General features: G+C 39.2%; 1 protein-coding gene across 1 annotated transcript in view; it reads left to right on the top strand.

The window, feature by feature from the left end:
* LOC126106285 (uncharacterized) overlaps positions 1-16648 on the top strand; it is a 151113-nt gene that overhangs the window by 10015 nt on the left and 124450 nt on the right. The window contains exon 2 of the mRNA XM_049912506.1: positions 7901-8138. Within this exon, the coding sequence (XP_049768463.1) occupies positions 7918-8138 (221 nt within the window). The 5' untranslated portion in view covers positions 7901-7917. The remainder of the gene's footprint in view (positions 1-7900; positions 8139-16648) is intronic.

Raw genomic sequence — 16648 nt, 5'->3', positions numbered from 1 at the left:
ACGTTTGTAGACGTCTCTCCATTGATAACAACATGCTGTGTTCTGTTTGCTAAAAACTCTTCAATCCAGCCACACAGCTGGTCTGATATTCCGTAGGCTCTTACTTTGTTTATCAGGCGACAGTGCAGAACTGTATCGAACGCCTTCCGGAAGTCAAGAAAAATAGCATCTACCTGGGAGCCTGTATCTAATATTTTCTGGGTCTCATGAACAAATAAAGCGAGTTGGGTCTCACACGATCGCTGTTTCCAGAATCCGTGTTGATTCCTACATAGTAGATTCTGGGTTTCCAAAAACGACGTGATACGCGAGCAAAAGACATGTTCTAAAATTCTACAACAGATCGACGTCAGAGATATAGGTCTATAGTTTTGCGCATCTGCTCGACGACCCTTCTTGAAGACTGGGACTACCTGTGCTCTTTTCCAATCATTTGGAACCTTCCGTTCCTCTAGAGACTTGCGGTACACGGCTGTTAGAAGGGGGGCAAGTTCTTTCACGTACTCTGTGTAGAATCGAATTGGTATCCCGTCAGGTCCAGTGGACTTTCCTCTGTTGAGTGATTCCAGTTGCTTTTCTATTCCTTGGACACTTATTTCGATGTCAGCCATCTTTTCGTTTGTGCGAGGATTTAGAGATGGAACTGCAGTGCGGTCTTCAAGGGTAGGGGAATGTAATGCTATAAGTTGCTTGATTCCTAACTTAATACTGTTTCTCAAAACTTTGTTAGAAGGCTTTCATGGGATTGCTCCCATCTGTTTTCAGGTGTCAGTTCAGGTTTCTCGGCATTTCTGAGAAGCTCTTTGGCAAGTCAGGCAAACCTGTGACAGTGCTGCCTATTATATATATATATATTAAGTATCCCTTGTTCTGTTTGGTATGAGTCCCACACATATGAGCAATATTCTAGGATGGGTTGCATGGGCGTTTCATAAGTAATCTCCTTTGTATGTTGACTGCATTATCCCAGTATTCTATTAACAAATCACTTTCTTCCAACTGCTTTATCCATGACTGAGTCTGTATGATCATTCAATTTCATATCCCCACAGATTGTTACACCAGGTCCTTATATAAGGTAACTGATTCCAGTTTGACTCAGTGATATTGTAGTGATAGAACACTGCATTTCTGGACATTGTGAACTAAAGAATTTTACATTTCTTAACATTTGAAGGAAGGTGGCAGTGAAACTTCATGCTAGATTGAAACTGTGTAACAGACTGAAACATGAACTCAGTATCTTGCTTTTTTATTATGGCAAGTAACCACACTTTGAAATCATATCAAGATCTGAATGGGTATTTGCATAACTTTCTGGTGATTAGTATTGAACATCTGGAGCATATTACATTATCTAAATATTCAGGGGTAATGCCAACAGGCAGTACAAAGTGGAAGAAACAAGTATGGCCTGTAATAAGTGAGGCAAATGGAAGACGTAGATTTTCAATTACAGTTCTTGGGTTCATTACAGAACAACACTGTGGAAGTCCCACAACAGCTGTCCGACTTCATCAGGTGATGGGCATTGCTGTCGTCGCTGCTGCAAGGCGTGACTGGTGATACACAACAGCATCAACGTTTATAGAGATCATGAGCAGGAATTGACATGGCTGAGAGGTGCTCACAGTTGTACGAAACTAGCAATCAGAGTACCCCCTCCTGAGACCCGAAGAGAGGCTTTCCACATGTGTACTATGAGCAGTGATGGTGGTGCTTGACTGTACTGTGGTTAAAAGCTGAATTGACTCTGCAATGCTTTGCATCAGATCAGGGATTGAAGGTTCTTGTTTTTCTCGTTTTAATTTAATGACAACCAATGCTGGATTCCAGGTAGTGCTGGGTCGAAATCCCAAATCCCTGTTGATAATATGATCTGCTGTATGGATATGGATGGCCTCCTTAACAGTACAAACCTAGACTGATGACGCTGAAGATAAAGCGTTAGATCTCTCATAAGACATCTGATGCTCCACGTTCAGACAGTCCACCTCGCTGGTTCGGCGCATGAGTTGATAGTGTGGAACATAATGTTGTAGCACAGTATGACACGTCTGCTCAGTATAAGACCTCTCACACTGGCATGGTGTTTCCAAGATTATATCTTTTCCTCAGTTTTGGTGGTGGAAACACACATAGTGTGTCTTGAGGATCTTTTCGGTTCTTGAAGACTTTCTGCCAAAGTACAGCAAGAAGACCACTGCAGTGGCTATCTCCGCATCTTCATTCACATCCCTCAATTGAACTCACTTTGATTCGAATGCTCATAGCACATTGGCTGCTGAGACATGCCACACCTCCTTTTCCCAGAGCAGCCTTTCTACAGCTTTTAAAGGAAATGAACATGAAACATATTTATACATCATAGTAGTGACACAAAAAGTTGATGGTGACTTGCTAGAAGGAACAGATATGGCTTCTTCACTCAGTAATTGTAAGTAGCATTAATAGTCACTATGCACAACACCACACACAAATCAATACTAGATCCGCCATAACTACTTATTGTTATGGCATGGAATACAGTTATGTAACTGAAGTTAGCCACGAGTGTGAATAATTTGGAGTGGCACTTTCATCAATCAGAGAGGGGCTGAGTTAAATTGTGCAATCAGTGTGTACCCAGGAGCACAAGACATTATTGCTTTGTGCAATATGACAGCTTTTGATCTGCAAATATAACTCTGTGTGAATCTGTTTGTGATAAACATTTGTGTCCCAGTGTTCCGTTGATTTTTCATGTAAACATGACATCCAGAAATGGTGAGCTGCCAATTTTTTCCACATTTGTGGTGAATTGATTATTCAAGTGGAGGGAGTTCAAATGCTATAGAAACAGAGGTAGAGGTGTATTGTCAACATACCATCAATGGCAGGAAGATTGGAGAGTTATCAACCGCAGTCCTTTTTCCTCAAAGTCTGCTATAAAATAGTCTACCACCTTAGGAGACATGGGTCTTCCCATGTCAACATTTCCCACTTTTTCAAAGTAATGGGTGCTAAATAAGAAATAGATTGAGATAAGCCCATATTTAAATAATGACATAATGTCTTTCTCAAACCTACTGCTAATAAGCTCCAATGGGTTCTGTAGGGGCACTTTCATAAATAAGGATTCAACATTAAAGCTAACTAAAAGATCAAACAGTGGAAATTCCTGGTATGACTATCAATAGTGCAGGAAAAGGCAGATGGCTACTCTCTGTAAAGAAGGCATAAGTTGCAGACAGGCACAATTAAAAGACACATCCATAAAGCTTTCGGCCACAGTATTCATCAGCAAAAGAGAAACACACACCATTCATACACACAAGCAAGCACATCTCATGCACATATGACTGCCAGCTCTACATGGCAATATGTGCCTGGTTGTGTGTGTGTGAATGGTGTGTGTTTCTCTTTTGCTGATGAAGGCTGTGGTTGAAAGCTTTGTGTAAGCATCATTTTATGGTTCCTGTCTCCAACTTAATGTGTCTTCTTTACAGTAAGTAGCAATCTGTCTAACCAAATGATCAGACAGCTGTAGTGTAACTGTTTTCAGGCATCCTATGAAAGTCCCTAAACCCCAAATGTTATGGTTACATTTGGCTACGAGAGGTCGGAACAGTGAAGTAAGATATTTAGCCAAAAAAATAAGTAAGTGTTCCAGTGTTATTATGGTCCACCTCCATTGTTAAGTGGTCAGCATATTGACTACTGTGTAGAGGACCCAGGATTGATTATTGGTACTGCCAGGAATTTTTCAGTGGTCTGAGGACTGGAATGGAGTGCACTAAGGATTGTGAGCTCTATAGAGGAGCTATTGAAAAGTAGCAGCTCCAAGGGAAGCCAACTGCAACAAGGAGAGTGGTGTGTTGATGTGCTGACCCATGCCCTTCCATACATCATCAGATGATGCCATCTGCAAACGATGATATGGCGGTCAATTGGTGTGTCTGGGCTGGAATGTGAAGATTTGCTTTTGCAGTGTTGCTGTGGGGCAAAGAGGTGGCCTATTCTTCTTAATCTTAGATAGGCCCTCTAGTTCTGGGGGAACTACAGACTGTTGATGCAGGCACTTGATGTCTGCCAGAATAAAACTCCTCTTGAAGTCTTAGAGTTTTTGTGAGAGTTTTGCCTAACCAATTCTCTCCTTGCTTGTGATATGCAGGATCATGCATTTATCTTGCTGTTGTACTCAGTACATATGAGAAGGACGACAATGATCCCTTCGTTGGCAGGTAAATAGATGAGGTCTTGGTCTACTCTTTAAGTCTCACAGAGCCTCTCCTTCTGCTGAAGTTATACTGAATCTTGGGTTAAAATTCAGCAGATATATCACCGAATCCCTTCTGCAACCTCACTGGAAACTTTCAAGATTGCCTGTGCTATTCCAGGTATCACACTTGACTGAGGCTGTACCAGGTGTCATTGCATAATTCAGACTTTCCTGAAGCACTGAATCCACTGTATTATCCTTAGCCTTGTCCAAGAGATTAAAACAGTTAATATATCCACAAAAATAATCAATGTGGATATTTGCTTTTTCAGTGTTGCTATGGGCAGTTACATTTGATTAAACACAGTCCATCATTGTGGTGCATTTTCTTGTGATTGGCTTACTTTGCCATTTGGTGAACCTTTGCTTGTTGTTTGGTCCACTCAGCTAGTGTCCAAGCAGTGCTATCTACCCAGTTCCAGGATACAGGTGAGAGGTTTGATAAGATCATTAGGTGTTGAAAGAACAGAACTAGCAGATTCTCGAAGATGTAAACTATTCTGAGAAAGTTTATTAGTAAAGCTTTAAGAACCGGCTGTAAATGATGGCTAGGAATATACTGTAATCCCATGTCTATCACTCACTTAGAGATCATGAGGATAAGATTAGAATTATTACAGTATGCACAAAGGCATTCAAATAATCATTCTTCACACACTCCACAAGTGAGTGGAACGGGAAGAAACCCTAGTAACTAGTGCAGCGGTTCCCTCTTCACTCCATCTCACAGTGGTTTGCAGAGTATAGATGTAGATGTAGGTGTAGTGAAAGTAATTTCATGAGCACAATTTGTAGCTCCTGTCCCGTGTAACTTACCCTCTCTCTCACAAGGACTGCACTCACTCGTCGCTTAATTCTAATAGCGGATGCCGAGTCGTCATTATGTTTAAATTTAGCAAACATTGGAAAAGTCTACTTGGCATGGTGTCTCGATACAAAGGACCAGCATGCCCAGCAATGTACCTCTCTTAGCACATAATTTGTCAAACTCGTTTATATCTTTTGCCATGTCCTACCTGTAGAGGTACTGGTCATGACTTTTCAGGCTTTCCTGGCCAATCTTTAGGAAATATTCTTCTCAGGTTTGCTGCCAGATGTTATTGTGTAGGTCCCAGACTCATTCGCCGAAGCAAGTATTCGACATCATCAACTGGTGGTGGTAGTTGCTCTGAACACTGCCACAAGATGCGACTGACAGTACTTGCACATCTTTCTTGAAATTTATCGGGGCCACGAGTAAGAAGTATGCTTGCATTGAGAAGAGCTCACAGTTAGGTGAAAGTAGTATTTGTAGTGTTCCCTGCTGGGAGCCAAGTATCACCAGTCGCATCTTGCAACAGTGACAATAGCAACTGCTGCCACCCAATAATGTTGAACAGTTGTTTCGATGAAATATTGTGAGGCTCACACAGTGTTACCTGGCGACATATCTGAGAAGCGTATTTGCGGCGATCCACTGGGAAAGCCTGAAAGTCAGACATAGATTTGTTGAAAAGGGTATGGGAAAGTCTGATAGATGTGGACATCAAGCCACTTATGAGACACTAGTGCGAACAATTTAGACTTTTGCTCCTGTCTGTGTGAAGTCTTCATCAAGTGGGCATGATGGAAGGTAGTGAAAGAATTGAGAGACACGCTGGCAGAATTGTAACAGGTTGGTACAGTGAAAGTGCAGCGGGTATGCTCAGGAAACTAGAATGTCAATCTTTGAAAGAAAGGCAGCATTGTCTCTCAAAACCTTGATGGGTAAATTTAAACAACCAGTATGTGAGGAAGATTGTGTGACAGTTTTGCTGCCACCATCTTATATTTATTGTAAGGATATTGAGAGTAAGGACACACAGAGAAGCATATACAGAATCGTGTTTCCCTTGTTCAGTACACAAATGGAATAGAACAGAAAAGTGCAAATACTAGTACAGAGTAGGCTCTGCCTCCCACTGGACAGTGGATTGCAGAGGATGTATGTAGATTCACATGTGCAGGTTCATTGTCTAAAAGAAGTTCTCTGAGAGTGGATTACAGTGCCTCTTGTGAGATAGCTTGTGGGTCTGAAAAAAGTTTATGAATAAAAGCCAGATTCTAATCTTTCAGTGAATTTGCCGTTAATTATTTGTTTTGCAAAATCATTGTCAAAGTTCACAAATGTCACTGAAGTGTACGTGAAGGGTGGGAAAATTAAATTAATCCGGAGAATATTTATAAGACCACCATGGAACTGAACCTTGTTACTGAACATGAGAACTGCCATCACTGAAAATGCTGGAAACTATGACATTGATGCATCAGTCACTTGCTTTTACAACCTATGGCATACTGTTACATGTCTGCACAAGCAAATCTCCCGCATTCTCTGTACTGCGTCATTACATTTGGGTGAGTGAGAGGAGTAGATGTGTTTAGTGATCAGACGAATAAAACACAAAACGGCGTTCACGGTAAATAGCATGTGTTCATTGTTGTGTTATGCGAAGCACATTGCGTGGAAAATGTGAGTGGAACTGTTTGTGCGATGGTTTAAGATTGAAAGTATTTGCAAAATCTTCCACAAAGTCTACAATGCAAAAGTTAGTGGAAAAATGGAGCAAAATAGGCTCTGTAGTGAATAAAAACTGTTACTGTCCAAAAACAGTTTGAACACCAGAAAATGTTGCACGAGTGAAGGAAATGCCGGGACAAAGTCTGAATGACATTTACCTGTGCAAGCGAGAATTAAGACATCATCTTGTTGAAATGTTATCAAAACAGACCTGCATCTGCATCCTTACAAATTTACTCTTATACACAAGTTAAAAGCAACCAGTCAAAGTTTTGCGTTTTCAGTTCTACTTGTGATTTCTGAGTGAAATGGAATCACTATTGTCGTTTCCTTAGTTTTTAATTTCTTCAGATGAGGCACATCTCAGTCTGTCAGGGTATGTAAATTCATAGGACATATGCCATTGTGCATAGAAGAGCTACTGAAGTAGTTTGAAGACCCATCACATAATCTTGAGATCGATGTTTGGTGCACAATTTTTGGTCTCTGCATTGTAACGTTATTATTCAACCAAACTGTTAATGTTGACTAGTATGTCCAGAAACATTCTAATCTAAATTAAGATCAACTCCCAGAGGGTGAAAGACTGTGGAAATTTTCATCAATATTGAGCAACAGCATATAATGCCCCAACAACCTTGTCACAAGTGGAAGAGGCATTGCAACCTCCTGGTCACCTCAATTGCCTGATCTCTCTCCCTGTGAGCTTTACCTGCGGGTTAAATTGAAGTGTCAGATGCAGTCAAATAATCTTGACACACTGGAAGAGCTACAGCAGTACTGCTGGTATCCCAGACCTGCTACACATGTCCCACAGTTCGATAAACTGAGCACAGTGCTGCATCGACAGCAGTGGTGACCATTTCTAGTATCTCCTGTGGTATTTGTTAACAAGGATCAGTCTCATGTCAGTCTCATTGTAAATATTTTCTTGGCCAGTTTCATTACAACTCTCCTACATAACAGAAGCAGGACAAAAATTGCAACAGGTCTGTTCTGATAAAAATTGTGTTGATTTCGTTAGTAACCTTAAGAGAAAATAGCAGCATACACATCATTATTAGAAATTAGAGCCACAGCTTAAACTCTGTTGTCCACAGCTTCTGTTTTCCTCAGAATGAAAGCTCACCGAGACTCTCAGCAGAGGCAACGAGTGTCTGTTGTCAGTTACATCCACGCGACAAGTGGTCGCCTTCGCAGACCACCCAGGGTGGAAAGACATGCACCAGCTCGCCGCTGTAGCCCGAGCAGTGGAAGAGCTAATCAACTGTTGCCAGCTGTACTCTCTCAAGATGATGTGGAGCCTGAGGAAGCTCGTGCTGTTAGTACCAGTAGAAGGTAACACCAGCTTTCTGTATATTATGTTTTCACAGAATGCTATTAACTTGAGAACTTGAGTTTTGACACTGTATCAAAGTCAGCAAAGAAAAATTAGCAAAAATTGTGCAGTCATAAATTTTTGTTCAGTGGTAGGAGGGAGTGGCATGAACAACACACTAAAAATCCATCAGTTTTTTATGTTTTTCTTTAATTTCAGAACTAAGAAGTCTAGTGAAAACATTTCCAGGTACAAAATTAAACTACATTAAATTTCCTACAAAAAAGGTCATACTCAATTTTTCTCTAGGATTAATAGTTTCCGTATTCAGGGGATGGAAAAGTTACAGATTATTAAAAATATTATTTTAATGGTGTGAAATTAATGTGTCTTTAAATGAACAAAACAAATGTTAAGTATATGTATCATGTCTGAGTGCAGTAGAGCTGTATTAAGAGAGAAATTGTGTCCTGGGGGTGTGACATAGTGGAGGGTGGTCAGTGTGGGATAGAAGTGCAAAGGGAGGTAGGTTGTTGGATTGCAATCGTGTGCGTCCCTCTTTCATAGGTCTGCAAATTGAAGGTTGAGTTGGTGAATGCCCATGCTATGTACCCCACTGTGTAGCAAGAAGCAACTATGGGGTGTTTCACAAAGTTATACCAACGCTCCACAGTGCACTTTATGAGTTACTACCAACTCAGTGTACACATTTTCTACAAAATGCATTAACACTATGCAGAATGCAGATATGAGTTACTAATAATGCTAATGCAAGAAATGCTTATGGACAGAATCTACATAAATCTCTGCACACCTATGCAGCTGTAGGGAAAATTGGTTCTTAGCCATCGTGTATGGCAGGTGTAATGTTCTTCCAGAAAACACAACTTTCCCTACCATAAGTGATGCGCACTTTTCAGTTTATAGACAGGCTATACAGCCCCAGCATTGCCTACCCAGTTCTCTTATGTGAATTGACAAAATAACTCCACTGAGCTTGTCTTTATATCGTGGAGTCATTTTTGGTTTATTTAATTAGTATGTATTTGTAAGCGTGTTGTTGTCATTTATATCGTGGTGTTGGTGAAAATGGATTGGATTGGTAAATATGGCATCTTTCTGCTGTCTACTATTGACAACATATTGTAAAGCATGTAGTTATGTTGTAGTCATTGGTGGAGGATTAATGAATGACCAGAAAATTGCTTCACTTCTCTTACCATTAATTGTGTCACTGATAGACTGCATTAATATTTTCTATTCGGAAGTTGGTGACACTTGTAGAGTGGGTTGCACTGAGTAGAGCCTCTTACCATACATCCAGAGTATGTCTTCCAAGATGGATGTGAATATGTCTGAGCAGTAGTTCACTATAATGCATTGCTTGACTTATTTCAAAATATCTGAAGTTGTGTAACACCAATGTGGCCTATTTGTGTTGCAGAGGAAGACAATTTAAGCCTCTTGGCATCTTCATGTGTTGAGAGAGTCGAGGCTGGAGTGACACACTTGATACCCTTCACAGTGGGAAAAGTATTCCATACAGTGATAGTGGAGACAAATTGACATTGTCGAATAGATATTGGCAGTATGTTATACTTCAGACAGGTTTGCTGTGTGGCAGACATTTCACAGTTCTGTCTTGAGGCTTTTTACATAAGAGCTCATTTAACAAATGCAAGCTAGTACTCACTTAATAAACTGAAGATAAGTTTACTATATAACCAAGTCTGATGTGATGTAGTGCTGTAGATAGAGTGGAGGATCTTCTGATTGATTTTCAGTTTACAGACTTGAGAAGTAGGTGCGTGCATGAACACAATCCAGTGACCTATCTTCTCTTGTGCTTCTACCCCATACATGTCCCTCCCACCCCTCTCCATACTGTTAAACTCAGGCATCATGATTTATCCCTTAATACAGGTCAACAGCATGTAGACATGATATACACATTAAATTTTTAACCCACTTCACTTAAAGATAAACATTAATTTTATAGTGTTAAAACAATATTTTTAATAATTGTGTGATTTTTCCATCCCCAGCAATTTGGAAACTATTAGTTCTGCGTAAAAAATGAATAGGACCTTTTCCAGAGGAAATTTTATGTAATTTAATTTTGTACTGGAAAACATTTTCACTAGAGTCTGCTGTTTTTGAATTATTCAAGGAAAACATAAAAAAGTGACCTTTAAACCCCTCACCCCTAGTCCAATGTTTGCAGCCCATCGTTCAGGGTTTGTAGATGTTGTTTGTGGCACTCCATTTTACCATTGTACAAAAATTGGTAACTACATGATGATTTTTCCCCCAAGTCGACCTGTTTTGGCCTTTATTGACTGGGCTTCTGGAGTAGTGGAAACAAATATGTAAGTTTCGAAACGCTCTATAATGCCTACATTATGTAATATGTAAACAGCAGCAGAACACGGAAGTCATTGAGTTTTAACAACCACTTTGAAAAAATAAGATTTAGTAATTAATTTTATGTTTGTTTGGAGGTATATGTGTGTAGCGCTGATACACGTTGAAATCCCCAAACCACAGTACCGCAGCATGCCGTTAGTGGATCCACAAACAAAATAGTGCAGCCCACCTCCACTTTATAAGTGAGCTGCACCATTTTGTTTGCGGATCCTCTAGCGGCATGCTTCAGTACCGTGGTGTGCAGATTTCAACACGTATCAGGACTGCACACATGTACCTCCAAACAAACATAAAATTATTTACAAACTTTATTTTCTGAAGTAATAATTAAAAATTAATGGCCAACCATTGTACTAAACTTTTTATGAAAACCGTATTTGATATTATTATTATTTTTTTTTTCTTTTCTTCTATGGTGCTACAGTCCAGGATGAACCCCGGCCTTCCCAACGAGCTTCCGCCATCCATTACAGTCACTTGCTACCCTCCTCCAAATTCTGCATCCAAGCTTCCGTAGGTCTTCTTCCACTCCATCCAGCCATCTTGCTCGAGGTCGACCTCGCCCTCTTTGTTCTTCTGGATTACTAAAGAGAATCTTCTTTATCACCTCAGACTCCTCCATTTGTGCCACATGACCTGCCCACCTTATCCTTCCTGATCTTATGATTTTTGTTACAGGAGCATCGGGATGTATAGTGTACAATTCTGCTTTGCACCTTTTCCTTCATTGTTCTTTCTCATACACAGGGCCAGTTATTCTCCTCAAAACTTTCCTCTCAAATCTGTCGAGCAGCCTTGCATTGGTTTCTGTTGGGGACCATGTTTCTGAAGCATAAGTGAGAATTGGTGTAACAAGGGTTTTATAAATAGCGAATTTTGTTGGGTGGCCGAGGAGTCTTAACCGAAATAAATTACTCAAGGTGAAATATGCCTCATTTGCTGATATCAGCCTAATCTTAATTTCAGTTGCGATGTCATTAAAACAAGTGACTATGAAACCAAGATACTTGAAGCTATCAACTCTTTCAAATGTGTATCCATTCACACTGAAAGTTGATGGCATATTGGGTTGATATGCTTTCCACAGGCCCTGTATTTATTTTTACCTTCATTTATCATAAGACCCAGTTTCTTACTTGCTCGACTTAAGGTATGTCTTTCTTTCTGAGCGTTTGATATCCTTGCTCTTATCTTGCCATTACAAGAAAATGATCTGAATCCACATTAGGGCCACGAAAGGTTTGAACATTGAGCAAGTTAGATTTATGCCACTGGTCTATCAGTACATGATCGATTTGATTTTTCTGCCATCAGATGACCTCCATGTGTCCTTGTGTATCTCCTTATGGGGAAACCTGGTAGAATCACACAAGCCCTCCCGCCTGGCACTAAAGGTGCTTGCTACAAGGCAGTGTCCCTTGGGATGGTATTGTTGTTATTATTATTATTATTATTATTATTATTATTATTATTATTAATTTTATGGCCAGATCGGATCACTTGAGTCACTCCACATTAAGTTTTTCTTTGAAGGTTGCACTGTTCAGTTCTTGTAATCCATCCAGTACTATTTCATTCTTTCCAATTGTAATTTTCTCAGATAATCCGAAATTTCTGTACACCTTCCAGGTGTCATTCCTGCTGAAAATTGTGGTTCTTAAGAAGAGTATTAATTTTATTATATTTGTTCTCTGCATCTGTTATCTTGAGTCCACCTGCTTTAAGAGCTCCCTGAATTTCTCAGATCTGTTGTTCTCTTGTCTTCTTTTTAAGATTACTCATCTCAAGTTGTTGTTAAGTCCTGTTTCCTTACAGTCACAAAATGTGGAGGAAATAAGTAAGAGATTTTTATTTTCTTCATTGTGCTGTTCAGTCTCTCGATAGGAAGTTTCTTTGGGGAGGCTTCTCGAAACTCCTTTGACCAGGTATTTTTTTATTTATGTGAGTTCTGGTGATTCATCTTTCAGTTTTGAGGATCTTATCAGTTCTTTCATTCTTTATTTTGAGCAGGGTTTTGGAAGTATAAGTAGTTGTGGGAGATTTTATTGTTTTTGTGTTGAATTTTAGTGTCTGCTGGAAAGTATTTCTTATTATTTGTTGACCAGGATAGAAATTGAGCTTTTTTCAGTTTGTTGGTTCCATTTATCCATGTTTCTTTCTCACTTAAGTTATGTATGATGATTTCTTGAAGATATTTAAGCTGAAGCACTATGTAAATTTTTTTAGGTGTTTATGAGGACTGTACTTGTACACAGGGGTTTCATGGGCACAATCTCATTTTTTTCGAAGGATACCAGTAATCCTGTTTTTAACCCAGATAGTCCTGAAGTATTTGTTTTTCAAAATTGATTTATATCTTATCTACATTCATTCACAAGGTTGTAAGGAAGAAAGTAAAAACAATTTTGAGTATTTATTTTTATTTAGTATTTCCAAAAATGGGCATCCTTCCAAAAGGACGTCAGGACAATAAGGGAACATGTTTTTAAAGTATATGACATTGCACAGTTAACTTGTTTTGGTTTTTATGCTTTCAAATAAACATAAATAAATTTTAGTTATGGGCTAAAACAGCTAATAAATACAAAAAAACAAAGAAAATAACCTATACACATATTTTATGCACTAATATGATAAGTCAAAAAGCAAGAAACATAAAGTGGTTCGTCACATTTTACACACATAGTAGTAGTTTTTTTGTGGCAACTTCAACATTTCAGCTGCTTCTGCTTTTTTGTTATCTCGTCCGTTGGTAATTCAGCAACATAATGTTCTCTTCCATCAAATCTAGAATCTAGTTTTGCCCTCTCCCATCAAATCTAGAATCTAGTTTTGCCCTCTTACTAGGACATCCTCTGCTGGTAGTGACTCTTTTGTTATTTTTATGAATTGCAGTGACAATTCGACGACAAAATGTCAGGTGATCTATGGGTTTTTCGTTATGCTTGTAAAGATCCCAGGCATTTTGCTCTGCAATGTCTATACAATGTGCAATGATTGGGAAATACCACTTTTCCCTCTTCTAGAGCATCTATATAGGGATACATTTTGGTCAGCTCGATCTGTGCCTCCCATAAGAGTATTGTAGGAGTGTAATAAGTTAGGTTGAGGCAAACTAATCCTTTTCTTTTGTTACCTGGAAAATATTGCTTCAGAGCATAGTGGTTGCACTCTGTCAAAGTTGGTGGCTACAGTAACAACATTGTTGTCATTCCAACGTACAATGGAAATCCCAGATGGTGAGTCAGAACAAACTTTATATGATCCTCTAGTTTCTTTTATTATTTTATCTACAGATGATAGAGTACAATTCTTAACTCTGTTTCCTCTTATTGTTCCTGTTGCTTCCATGCCCCTCTCTTTTAGGTCATGTAGTAGTTCAACACTGGTAAAGAGGTTATCAAAATATATTTGATATGGAACATGTGGAAGGAACTGGTCAACATAAGTCATTACCACACTGTACCCCATACCTTTCGTTTCATAATCCTTGGTAGGGTTCGAGCCAAATAATATATCCACCACTTTTGCCTCCACACCAAAATTTGATTCCGCATCGGACTGGTTTCCCTTTTATGAATTGTTTGCACCTTTGACTTCTGAAGTATGAGACCGTCAATTCATCGACAGAATGATGCCGCACGTGAGGTGCAAATTGTTTGAATCTATCATTCAGCATACACAGTAATGGACGAATTTTCCCAGAAAGGTCTGATTTATCTAAATTTTCATTGTTGCATATGTGCAAATTGGAAAAGATAAAGTCAAATCGATCTCTGGATATGGCATTTGTTACGAGGTCGTTGTGACTGTCTTTATCTGATTGCCAGTACATCTTTCTGCATGACACTGTTACATATCCACTTAGCAGAAGTATTGCAATAAACACCAACATCTCATCTTCTGAACAATCACCTAGTCTATTTCTCTTGGCTGCGTACTGATTTGTGTAAGTGACCATCATTTGAAGCACTTCGTTAGCAAAAAACTGTTGGAAATATTCAAGCAGTGTTCACCCTTCCTTCATTGCAACTGTTAACATTAGAGGCCATACAGGTGTTGGATTAACTATTTCACCACTTTTCCAGTTAGACTTCTTGAGGTTTAGAATTTTATTCTTTGATAGCCTTGCTGGTTTGTTTGTGGTTGTTGTTGTTATTGTTGCTGTTTTTGTACTGCTGCAGGGTCCTGGAACATCAGAGGTAAAGGATTGTTTCCTTGTTGCATTCACAGCATTACCATTGGTAGAAATGGTTAAATCATAAAGCGCAGTAGCATTGAGCTGACTTGCTTTTAATTTATCTCCACTTGGATTTTCTTCAGCACTCGAATCTTCATCTGTTATGTCATCAGTTGAATTTAGAGGAGGGTGTAATGTTACATTCACACCAGTATTAGGTATTTCCTCATCTTTTGATTCTAACATGTCCATAAGTTCCATCAGTGTACATCCTTTTCTGTGAATGCAAAATGACAACATATTACCCTGACGTCCTTCTGGAAGGGCGGTTGAAAACATTATTGAATTACAACTGACGAAAACTTTCAATCATAATGTTGTTGTTGTTGTTGTGGTCTTCAGTCCTGAGACTGGTTTGATGCAGCTCTCCATGCTACTCTATCCTGTGCAAGCTTCTTCATCTCCCAGTACCTACTGCAACCTACATCCCTCTGAATCTGCTTAGTGTGTTCATCTCTTGGTCTCCCCCTACGATTTTTACCCTCCACGCTGCCCTCCAATACTAAATTGGTGATCCCTTAATGCCTCAGAACATGTCCTACCAACCGATCCCTTCTTCTGGTCAAGTTATGCCACAAACTTCTCTTCTCCCCAATCCTATTCAATACTTCCTCATTAGTTATGTGATCTACCCATCTAATCTTCAGCATTCTTCTGTAGCACCACATTTTGAAAGCTTCTATTCTCTTCTTGTCCAAACTATTTACCGTCCATGTTTCACTTCCATACATGGCTACACTCCATACAAATACTTTCAGAAATGACTTCCTGGCACTTAAATCTATACTCGATGTTAACAAATTTCTCTTCTTCAGAAACGCTTTCCTTGCCATTGCCAGTCTACATTTTATATCCTCTCTACTTCGACCATCATCAGTTATTTTGCTCCCCAAATAGCAAAACTCCTTTACTACTTTAAGTGTCTCATTTCCTAATCTAATACCCTCAACATCACATGACTTAGTTCGACTACATTCCATTATCCTCGTTTTGCTTTTGTTGATGTTCATCTTATATCCTCCCTTCAAGACACCATCCATTCCGTTCAACTGCTGTCCCAGGTCCTTTGCTGTCTCTGACAGAATTACAATGTCATCGGCGAACCTCAAAGTTTTTATTTCTTCTCCATGGATTTTAATACCTACTCCGAATTTTTCTTTTGTTTCCTTTACTGCTTGCTCAATATACAGATTGAATAACATCTGGGATAGGCTACAACCCTGTCTTACTCCCTTCCCAACCACTGCTTCCCTTTCATGTCCCTCGACTATTATAACTGCCATCTGCTTTCTGTACAAATTGTAAATAGCCTTTCGCTCCCTGTATTTTACCCCTGCCACCTTTAGAATTTGAAAGAGAGTATTCCAGTCAACATTGTCAAAAGCTTTCTCTAAGTCTACAAATGCTAGAAACGTAGGTTTGCCTTTCCTTAATCTTTCTTCTAAGATAAGTCATAAGGTCAGTATTGCCTCACGTGTTCCAGTATTTCTACGGAATCCAAACTGATCTTCCCCGAGGTCGGCTTCTACTAGTTTTTCCATTCGTCTGTAAAGAATTTGTGTTGGTATTTTGCAGCTGTGGCCTATTAAACTGATTGTTTGGTAATTTTCACATCTGTCAACACCTGCTTTCTTTGGGATTGGAATTATTATATTCTTCTTGAAGTCTGAGGGTATTTCGCCTGTTTATACATCTTGCTCACTAGATGGTAGAGTTTTGTCAATCGTAATATGAACCCATAAATAATATAGGTTAATTCTTTAATATATTATACGACAAGTTTCAGAATTATTGATGCAATATGAAAGAAATTATACATACCCATCCATTACAAAGTCAGTCAGTTCGTCCACGGTAAAATCG

This window comes from Schistocerca cancellata, chromosome 10 (assembly GCF_023864275.1).
Source record: "Schistocerca cancellata isolate TAMUIC-IGC-003103 chromosome 10, iqSchCanc2.1, whole genome shotgun sequence".
Lineage (NCBI taxonomy): Eukaryota > Metazoa > Arthropoda > Insecta > Orthoptera > Acrididae > Schistocerca > Schistocerca cancellata.
Note: the sequence above shows the minus strand (reverse complement) of the source record. Positions and strands in the feature narration are given on the sequence as shown.